This window comes from Olea europaea, chromosome 12, assembly GCF_002742605.1.
Source record: "Olea europaea var. sylvestris chromosome 12, O_europaea_v1, whole genome shotgun sequence".
NCBI classification, from domain to species: Eukaryota; Viridiplantae; Streptophyta; class Magnoliopsida; order Lamiales; family Oleaceae; genus Olea; species Olea europaea.
This window is the reverse complement of record NC_036248.1, coordinates 28,179,634-28,189,867: the sequence shown is the minus strand read 5'-3', so window position 1 is coordinate 28,189,867 and position 10,234 is coordinate 28,179,634. Positions and strand designations below refer to the sequence as shown.

Here is a 10,234-nt window from a genome sequence, read left to right as displayed (position 1 = left end):
CTTACCTTTATGAATTATTTGGCAATTTTATATCTTTTTTAACTTTTTTTGGTATAATTTAGTGATGGAGGAGTATTAATGGTCATTGTCACCATCCATTATTGGGAGCTAAGCCAAATTAATTAATACAATGTTTATTACAAAATAATATAAACAATTAAGGTTCATTTCAAAATAATATAAACAATTAAGGTTCATTTGTCAATTCACTTATGTTAATATTTATATAAAATGAAATAAACAATGGGGCTTATTTTTCAATTCATTTATTGGTGATAAAAGGAAATGGATCAATATTTGCTAGCGCATCTTGATCGATTATGCGTTCCAATAAAGAGTCCAAGAGTGAATTGAATATTTAATGGTTATTCAACATGCCACGAAATCTCGTATTAAATAATGTTTTTAAAAATCATGCCAACCATTAAGAATAATACTACTTACAATCATTCACTATTGCAATTATCTCGCGTGGCATACATGTGGCGGTTAGTAATTTAATATGTAAGGCAAGAAAAAACTTCCACATTAATACATCAAATTACAAATCGTCATGTAGGACGATTATCGTAGTGAACGACTATGAATAGCATTGCTCAAACACTTATCTAGAGAAGGTAAATAGGTCAACGCATTGGACTGATAGTAAAAAAATTAAGAAAATAAGGCTGCAGTTAATTTGGAGTTTTCGGGTCATTTTTCGTTTTCGAAAATGCGGAAAACGCATTTGGTTCGTCGTTTTCGAAAACAAGGTAAAATTTATAACTGAAAATGCAAAATAATTTTTTTATCGTTTTGAGCGTTTTCAATTATAAATATTCAAAACGTGGAAAATGCACAAAATGCAACGTTTTCGAAGAAAACTAAAAATCGTTTTGAAATTGAAAATAAAAAATAAAAAACTAAACCAACCGCAACCTAAAATTTTCAGGGAAGCCAATCTATTTTGAGGTTGAATCGACTGATTTCTACGTTCTGTTAACGAGTTCTAAATAATTGGTTATCTACGTATTACTGGGTCGAATATTAGATAGATTTACCCTTTTATCAGTCCTACTTAAAAGTTACTAAAGTTCAAATGACCCTCATAATACAACATGGCACTGACAACGATTAATTATACAAAACTGCACTCCCCTTTGTGATATATTGAATTGTTATTGTGACACAATCATTAATAATAAAATTATTTTATCTCGTGATAGTTTAAAAATTCAACTCATGCGAATTGAATCTTCCAAAACTTTTTGAATTCCTAATAACCAAATAAATATTTAATTTTTTGCCCTATTCTTAATAGCATTGTTAATCACGCCTATCAGATTAAACCAATTAATGCCGTCGATTTTCCTAAGTCGTGTCCAATCATTTAAACACTCTTTCAATATACCGACTTTTTGTAAAACCTTTAATTTTAATCTACGTCAAAATCAATTGCTAATTTTAACTACATATTTTATTGGATACACAACTTTTAAACCATACATTTCATAAAAAAACTTTAATCAAAATTTACTAAATATCTTATTCTAATCCCTACCAAATAGGGGCAAAGGTTTATCCTAGCTAGAGTCGACGCCTGTCATTATTTAGAATGGTACAATATAGTACCTACAAATGGACCGACATCCTTTGTATATAATCAAGAACCACAAACCCCTCGGGGCTTATTCCAGTAGTGCAAAGGACAATGATGAGTATATTCAGCCTTGCTGTCAGCCGCAGTATGAGGGTTCGATTCCTGAAACATGGATTGAGACTCTTTGTGGGCATCAGTGGACATGCAGCTCTTGTTTTCTGACCTGCTGGAGCACATCTCGATATTAACCTCTGTCACGATACTCCATGGACGAGATGGTGGGAGACCTTGGGTTCAACCTTTTAAGAACCACATTTTTCATTTTCCATTTAGTTAATTAGGAGTGGGCACCTAATTTATGTTACATCAAAGGTAACATCGTGTGTGTAATCTCATTGACTAAGCAATTAACTAGGCTATCCCAAAGACAATTATTTTTCAAGGAAACTTAGAAATTACATTACAAAAAGTTAAATAAGAACCATCTATTTATCCCACATGAAGTGCATGGAATAATTTTTTTAAGACAAGTTTGGTACATTAAATTAGATAAAAAAAAAAAAAAATCACATTAAGAAAGATGTTCTAATATAGTTTGTCCGTTATGTCATGAGAAAATTATTATGTATAAGAGTTTAAAATGGTTTTTAGAGAAATCGGATTAATTTTTTAATATTTCGACCAAAATCAGGCATATTCAAAATTTAGCACAAATTTTAAAATTATTATTATTATTTATAGAAAAAGGCCGCCAACGTGATATTTTCTAAGATTTCAACTTTTCTCACCAAATAATTTGTTGTTACTCATTCGCGACTAATGTATGCTGAAATATTGATATGCTATGACCATAATTCGGAATAGAATGACAAAGTCACACACTAAAACATGTTTTGCGTTTTTTTTTTTTGGTTGGTTGGATATGATATAATTATGACTCATAGGCAATAGATGTGACTTTAAACCTATGTCTAAGGTTGAATAATTGTGCAAGAATAATTTCACTTAGGTGACATTTTATGTATATATTTTGTGATTACATGTGACGGTCACACGTCTAATGTGACTTCAACCTGTATAATTGTACAAACTAGTTCAAGTGTGTGACCTCGTAAGTAACATTAATTGTGTGAAAAACACTTTTTTGGCATTCATGTTTTAAACTTTTTACTCTTAGCATATCCTTTGTAAATCTCACTGGTAAAATAACAACTATTACCAGTGACGTCGAAATTGTCAAATAGAATAAAATTTTTTATTTCACTACAATTCCCAACTCATCCACACTTTCTCGTTCTTTTATTAATATTACTATTTTCCAACAATCTTGCTACCTGTACAGGCCTCTCACAATACATGAGGGGTGGGGTAATTTATTTTTTATTTTTTAAATAATCACCCACCCAACATGTGAGTAGACCTGTACAGGCCCTGTACAGCAGGAATTATTGATTTTCCAATTACTCTGACAAAGGACTCGACAAGTTTTGATTTACCTTTTCTTTTGCCATTATTTTCTCCCCTTATTCGTAGATAAGATTTTCCTCATAAAAAAACGACTTCGCGATAAGTTTTCTCAATTCTAAGCACCAATGCTGGATGAGTATAAAAATAACAAAAATGTTATAGTCATTTTAAAGTTTACAAAAGTGCAATACAAATTCTTTTACATCATTTGCCTCGTCAATTCCTATGTTGTCATAATTGGAACAGACTACCAGTTTGACCTGAAAAACTAAAATGGTCGGTGGAATTAAAATAATTTTTTTTTTTTTTTAACAAATTTTGATAAAAGTTGATGAAATATATGATTAAAAATTTAGTGATACTATAAAATATATGTATCCTAGAACTAGATTTCTAAACCTCAAAAGTTAAAAATTTTTAACCACAAATTCCACTCCAATTCAACCCTTTGTATCTTCTTTTGAATTAATGCACAGGTTAGTTTTCGGAAACTTCTATAATTCTCAACTGAAGTGTGATGGAGCGGAGAGGAAGTGATAAGTCTCGGTGGGGTATCTAATATGAGGTCCAAATCTCACCAATCAACCTCAGTGGATAAGAGAACAATCCAGATTACACATTCCGATTGGATCTCATTTCTTTCAACTGACTTCATCCCTATATTCCATTTTCTCATAGCAGCAAATCCCAATTGAACATCAAATCTTTTCCTTTACACCTTAGGCTTAACAAGAACTGCGTCAATGGCAGCTACAATATCTACCATGGCTATGCTCAATGCCAAGTGCTTAAGCACCAACACTAAGTGTTTTAAGCCCACCGCAAAACCAATATCTCTTCTCTCCATGCAGAACCCACCGAAAGGCCTTGCCGCCTCAATATCATCGGAAAACTCTGGTCTGTTTGCCAGAACTGCCCTTGCAAGTGCTGTTTTCTCGACATTGAGCTCATGTGATCCTGCCTTTGCAGCACAACAGATTGCTGAAATAGCTGAGGGCGACAACCGGGGACTTGCCCTTCTTATTCCCATCATTCCGGCAATAGCTTGGGTGCTCTACAACATCCTGCAACCAGCACTTAACCAGATCAACAGAATGAGAAGCAACAAAGGAGTTATCATAGGACTTGGTCTAGGTGGGCTGGCCTCATGGAGTTTGATGCAGCCATCTGATGCATCAGCTAGTGAAATTGCTATGATTGCTGATGCTGCAAGTGACAACAGGGGGCAGCTTTTGCTGTTTGTCATCACTCCTGCCATTCTTTGGGTGCTGTACAACATTTTGCAACCAGCTTTGAACCAGATCAACAAGATGAGATCACAATGAAAAGGGTTATATCTTTGTTCGGTGGAGTCACTTGGTTTAATTACATGTAATTGCACAGTATATTATTGAATTTTCCCCATGAAAATTTTCCTCTCTTGGACCATTGCTTCGGATTTTAGTATGATCAGTTCTATATGACTATAAATGCAAAGGGCAAGAATAATATAATGAAAGAAAAATACGAAGGCAGTACTGAGCAAAAAGCCAACTACATTTTGCATCTTATGTGAAGAAACTAACATAAAATAAGTATAAAGCCAATTGTTACAAAAGTAGCAGGCAGCCAGGTATGCATTGTCCAGATAAAAATTTGCACTCCAATCCTGGATGCATGCTTACAAAATTTTGATTGCCAATGCGGCTAAATTTCAGAATCTTGCCATAGATCACAAAATTTAACATCACCAAGAGAAAAATGTATATTTCAGCAGACCGACACAACACACTCATGGGTTTACTTGACTGTCAGGAATAAATTCCACTGGCTGACTTTCAGTGTCTTCAAGCTCGTGTTGAGTAGCTATGCTCTTGGCTTTCTTGAAGCTAGCAGAGCTTCTGAGAAGCATATCCATAGTTATATTCTTCTTGCCTGATAAACTGGTGCCACAATAATTGCAAGGTTCAACAGATTTTAAGATAACAAATTTATTATGAAGCGCCCTATATAATAAAAAGGAAGATTCTAGAAATTCAAGAACAAACATCCAAACATTGTCGTAGTTCAGTTATCCATATTAGAAATGATACATCCTACAGGCAATTAATTCTGATATGATACAAACAAATATTGAAGATGCAAATATTGTTTAAACCACCTTTTTAAATTTAGCAACTGAAGTCGAGGAAATATCACATTTTACCGGGTTGGATTTTGGAATAACTTTGATGAAGGCTTGAAGAGACTTCTCCATTCTAGAGAAATAAGAATCATACACAGAGATCCTCCCTCAACTATTGGATTATTTTCTTGTGTTCTTTAGTTTTCTTCTTAGTTAGATAGCTAGTTTTCCTAGTGATTCTACCTGGGTTCCTTAATGTGGTCAATATCCGGTGACTTAGTTTTCCTCTTCGATAGCTAGTTTGCCTTGTGATTCTACCTCGATCCCTTAATGTGCTCAATATGCAATTACTACAGTTGAGCATTAAGAGGCAAACCACATAATGATAATGGTACCATTTGCCAAACAATACTTCTACACTTTGCGAGGTTGTCCTAGCTTAGCCACAGGGAATGGTTAAAGGAGCTAAGTAGCACTCGTACTACAAAGGGCCAAGTTCAAGAAAATGGGTTAAAATGGAATACATATAAATGTATGCATGCAACTGCACACACATGTATGCACGCATGTATCCACGGTTGTGTATGCAAGTGTGTGTATTGAACTTACTCTGACTTCAAAATGTTTTTCCCTCCAGCAACTGTTTTCTTTACAGCATTATTGGATCCTGAGGTAGTTAAATTTACAATGGAAAGATCAGCTCAGAGAAGCCCATAAAACCAAAATGAAACATAAACTTGACATCATAGATAACATCAAATGAATCTCAATATCTAATCCCTAAATCCTAATAAGAAAAGAATTTCTTTAGTAGGATACCTGCAAAAGGGAAGCACTAGAGAATTCAGGATAATACATTATCTAGTACAAATTATGCCAGTTTAGTAGTATAAGCATCAATGCCTCATATTTTGAACAATTATATTTAATTTAGCAAGTCACCCAAAAAAAAAAAAAATTCCAGGTGCAGATATTAAAGAGGAAAAAAGAACAAATTATCTACATCAGCTAAACAATAAACATCCAGTTTATTAAAATTGATAAAGTTCTAGTTACTTTCAATTTCTGGTTTTGCACACATTGGACAAGGTTGCATTTTCATGCCAAGATCTAGACTTACCATTTCTAGTTGACTTCTGGCTCAACTCACTTTCCCCTACTGAGTTTCCAGATGAAGACGAACTATCTGATGGAGTGCATGTGCTGGCATTTGAATTTATAGTCCCATTTTCATCGCCAGAACTTTCACTAACATTATCCCAAAACATTGCTCCTGATTTAGCTAACAGACTCTTCTTTTGTCGTGAACTGTTCAAAACTATCCTGTCATTCTTAATGGAAGTAATTCTATTAGCTACATCTGACTGTCGACTTTTATCCCTTCTTTTTTCAGTAAATGTATTGGATCTTTTGGAGCTTGATCCAGCCAAAGATTTGTTGTTTTCCTCCGAATGGGCAGCTGCAGCCCTAATGGCCTCAGAATCATATGCAGAAGGGGTTTCTTCAGGTTTTTGAAGAGTTCCAGTCCCTGCAACATCAGTCTGACTTGAAGCTTTTTCCAAATTTTCAGAAACTTTTAAGGACTTTTTGGTATTGAGCATGACTTCATTCTGATCATGGTTCGATGGTAATTTTTCATGTCTGATAACAGGTGTGTTTTCACACTCCTGGTTTTCATATGACACGACTGACCTTTGAACATTAAGTGTAGCACTCACAGAAGGTGAATCGTGCTTCTTCTTCTTTTTCTCAGCCTTCCTCTTCTGATTTGATTTGGTTGATACTTTTATGCCACCACTAGAGGCAACTTTATCCTGTTGTTGACTAGGAATGAAGTAGCTTTTGAAGTTTATCCCTTCATTTTCATTTTCAAAATTGTTTACCAGATTGTCAGTTCGGAGATCAGTTTCCGGCACACGCTTAAGCTTCTCCTTCCCAAGTTCCATCTCAGACACAGCCAATTGACTCGAAGGACTTGCTTTGTTTAGTTTTACCTTTGCTGCTTCCAACGGATTACAGGTTATTCCAAGTTTATCATTAGAAGCTGTCAAGTCTTCAGCACCAACTTCTTGATATTTGATTGGAGAACTGTCATGGTCTTTTGATGCAGTGAGTTGTTTCTTTTCTATTTCCTCTTTTTCCTTTTTATCCAAATGTCCTGTACTCTCTTGATTTTTGTGTATTAGATCCAGCTGTGAACTTTTCACCTGTTTTTCTTGTTCATCGAGAGGAAGATCTCTATAGCAACTATCTGCAGGTTTTAGGTTTTCCACCTCCATCTCTGTTATTTTCTCACCTGTAACCTCAGCACTTTGCTTTGTTCTACCAATCTGAGCTAATGGCAATAATTTTTCCTCATTTCCATCAGCATTATCAACTTCCTCAAAAGCATATCCAGCAGAACCATCCAATGACTTCCTTTTGATTACATCTTTTCCATTGTTGGAAGAGATCCCTTGTCTCTTTTCATCAAATGAAGTGCCATTCACACTCTCCTTACTGGTGTGCTCCAAGCGATAGGCTTCCGGATAAGGGGGATCAGACTTCTTGACACTCTTTTTCTTCCTACTGCCCCCAGAGCTCCCAGGTTCCACAACAGTTTTTGTGACCAACAACTGTTCTCTAGAAATTGGTTCTTTTGGAGTTATACCTGGTTTATCACAAACTAAAGAGTTGCTAATTGATGGCTGCATCGCTTCAGGGTCATGGTTAATTGACAATGCACTTTCTTGTTCATTGCTTTTACACCGAAGAGTTTGAATATAATTCTCCATGCTTTCACCTTTTTCAGTACTGTGCTCAATAACTGATGCATCTTGAATTTTTGCAGCAGACTTCTGGGTACTCTTCTTCTTTTTCTTCTTCTTCCTCTTGATGCCACGAGAGTTAGTTGTTTCAATTGCACCATCGGCATCCAACAGCTTAGCTGAAAGATTTCGTTCTTTGATGGTAACATCTGCTCCGCATGGGCCTTTTAGTGGCTCATGGTTTGCTAACAAGTTTCTCGCATCAATTTCATTAGTCTGGCAAGTTTCAGATGGGGTCAGGATACTCTCATTTTTTGTATTATTAAATTCTAAATTTGGCACATCTGTACAAGTCGCATTGTTAGAATGTTTGACATCTGTTTCTTGCAGAATTTTTGCGCCTGACTTCTTGGACCTACTTTTTCTTCCACTGTCATGTCCCCTCTCCCCACAGGCATCTGATTGTTTATCAAGCCAAACCGACTCTGTGATATTTCCTCCAGCTTCAACCTGATCCTTAGACTGTGTCACTTCAGGGTCTTGGTTCAGTGAAAACTCCTTTTGGTTTTCTTCCATATCAGTCCGATCAGTCTCTTCATGATTAACCACAGGAGCACTTTTGTGTAGCCCGAGAGGGATATAATTGTCTGTTTGAATCCCTCTTCTTTTCTTCTTCCTCTTCTCTGGACGTGAACTTGGCCCTGAAGCATTGCCCTCCAATTGTACAGTTGCAACATCTGATCCAAACATTTCATGTTTCTCAACCATAGAGTTTTCGGGAATGTTAATTACACCATCCAACATGGAATCCTCTTTCATATTACCAGAATCTAAATGATTTTCAGCGCTCCGGTTGCTGCCCACTTTATACTCTTTCACTACAGCAGATTCAAGTAGCGATCTTTTGTCAAATACATCACCAACCTCATTCTGAAATCGATCAGTTTGTACACCCGACAGTGCAGCAGTTGCCTCAAGCAGATTATGTTTTCTTTGTTGTGCATCCTCAGACTCAGGTATACCTACTAAAGAATTTCCAGATCCAGAAATCTCAGAGTGTGATATTGTATCTTTCGTGGAGGCACGAACTCCTGATCTTTCAAGTTCAGAAGCAGGACCATGAGATCCATCTTTGTCGTTCCTCCTTTTATGCTTCTTCTTAGGAGGGGACCCGGTCCTCAGATATTGTTCCGCTGAATTGTCTCCAGTTTTGTCATCAACCTTCAGCCTAAAAGTCATTTCTGAAACTACATTTGCTTCATCATTACCATCTGACAAAAGCATTTTGAGAGCAGATATCCTGTTTGCATCAGAATACATATCACTAGAATGACCATTGGCAGTTGGAATATTTTGGCTCTTGGATTCACGAATGGGGGGCAGAATTTTAGGAGAATCATCTGGAAGAATGCTTTGCCCATCACCTCGAGGATATTTGATGGAAAGTAAGTTCCCCTTCTCATCTGGAGCAGAGGATATATTGTTGTCATTAAATTCCTTAAGGCTTGAAGTTTCAGCAGATAGGAACCAATTTCTTTTAATCCCCTCAAATGCACTCCGAACAAGCATGAAGTCTGGCAGATGATAAAAATTCCCTCTGCGTTTTACCTATTTTAATTAACAACATTATCAACAAGAATTTTATATTCTGAGGAGAAAGAATATTAAAATTGTTTCACCTTTGACCTCAACTCAAAGGCAAAATATGTACCTTCAAAGATTGGATTTTTATCTTCCCAAATTTTGGGAAGCACTGCATGTGCTCCATTGTTATCTTCTCTGCATGACATAAACTTACACAAGTTACAAAAACAGCAATTGAAAATCATCGGACAGAATTAGATATTTTCTAACCAAATTAGGACCTAACTCAGTGAACAGGTTTTATTAACCACTTTTCAGCATTTTAATAACCCAATTAACAGAAATTCCAAAAGCCCTTTCCAATCATCAATATTTAGACTTCCTTAGTTAATTACACCCATATGAAAAAATTTGCTAATTTAAACAACCATTAGAATTTAAAATTAAATAATACACTACCCCTTCCCATCAATATGATCCTAAATTGGAAATTTGATTTAAAATCATCTCATATTTCTCCTAGTCAATTCTCTAATATTTTATATGATTCATTCACATATATAAACACACATGTGCATTCGTAGTACACAATTTTTCATTAGAAGCCCATGTAAGTGCATACGCTCATACATCATATATTCAGAAACTCCATTCAAGCTTCAATCTTTAGACACGGTTCAATATAATTCCCCCCGCATTAAAAATTTGCTAATTAAAAACAGCATTAACATAAAAAAAAAAAAAAAAAAAAAA

The 10,234-nt window shown here is 35.4% G+C and overlaps 2 protein-coding genes across 2 annotated transcripts; one reads left to right on the top strand and one right to left on the bottom strand.

Moving 5' to 3' along the window:
- Positions 1-3,625: 3,625 nt before the first annotated feature.
- LOC111406296 (photosystem II core complex proteins psbY, chloroplastic-like) lies at positions 3,626-4,474 on the top strand. The gene has a single exon (XM_023035647.1). The coding sequence runs from the start codon at positions 3,790-3,792 to the stop codon at positions 4,369-4,371; it is 582 nt and encodes a 193-aa protein (XP_022891415.1). The 5' UTR covers positions 3,626-3,789; the 3' UTR covers positions 4,372-4,474.
- A 90-nt stretch (positions 4,475-4,564) lies between these two features.
- Positions 4,565-9,697, bottom strand: LOC111406295. Its single transcript, XM_023035646.1, has 4 exons — positions 9,609-9,697; positions 6,271-9,505; positions 5,760-5,817; positions 4,565-4,968 (listed from the first exon to the last, which is right to left on the bottom strand). The coding sequence occupies exons 1-4, from the start codon at positions 9,663-9,665 to the stop codon at positions 4,818-4,820; spliced, it is 3,501 nt and encodes a 1,166-aa protein (XP_022891414.1). The 5' UTR covers positions 9,666-9,697; the 3' UTR covers positions 4,565-4,817.
- Between the last annotated feature and the right edge of the window lie 537 nt (positions 9,698-10,234).

Bases quoted from the DNA above. Each gene is read 5' to 3' on its own strand.
- LOC111406295 (XM_023035646.1), bottom strand. From the start codon at position 9,665: ATGGAGCACATGCAGTGCTTCCCAAAATTTGGGAAGATAAAAATCCAA. The intron at 9,506-9,608 runs GTACATATTTTG...TAATTAAAATAG, and splicing joins TAAAAATCCAATCTTTGAAG to GTAAAACGCAGAGGGAATTT. The intron at 4,969-5,759 runs GTAAGTTCAATA...TTGTGGCACCAG, and splicing joins AAAAACATTTTGAAGTCAGA to TTTATCAGGCAAGAAGAATA.
- LOC111406296 (XM_023035647.1), top strand. From the start codon at position 3,790: ATGGCAGCTACAATATCTACCATGGCTATGCTCAATGCCAAGTGCTTA.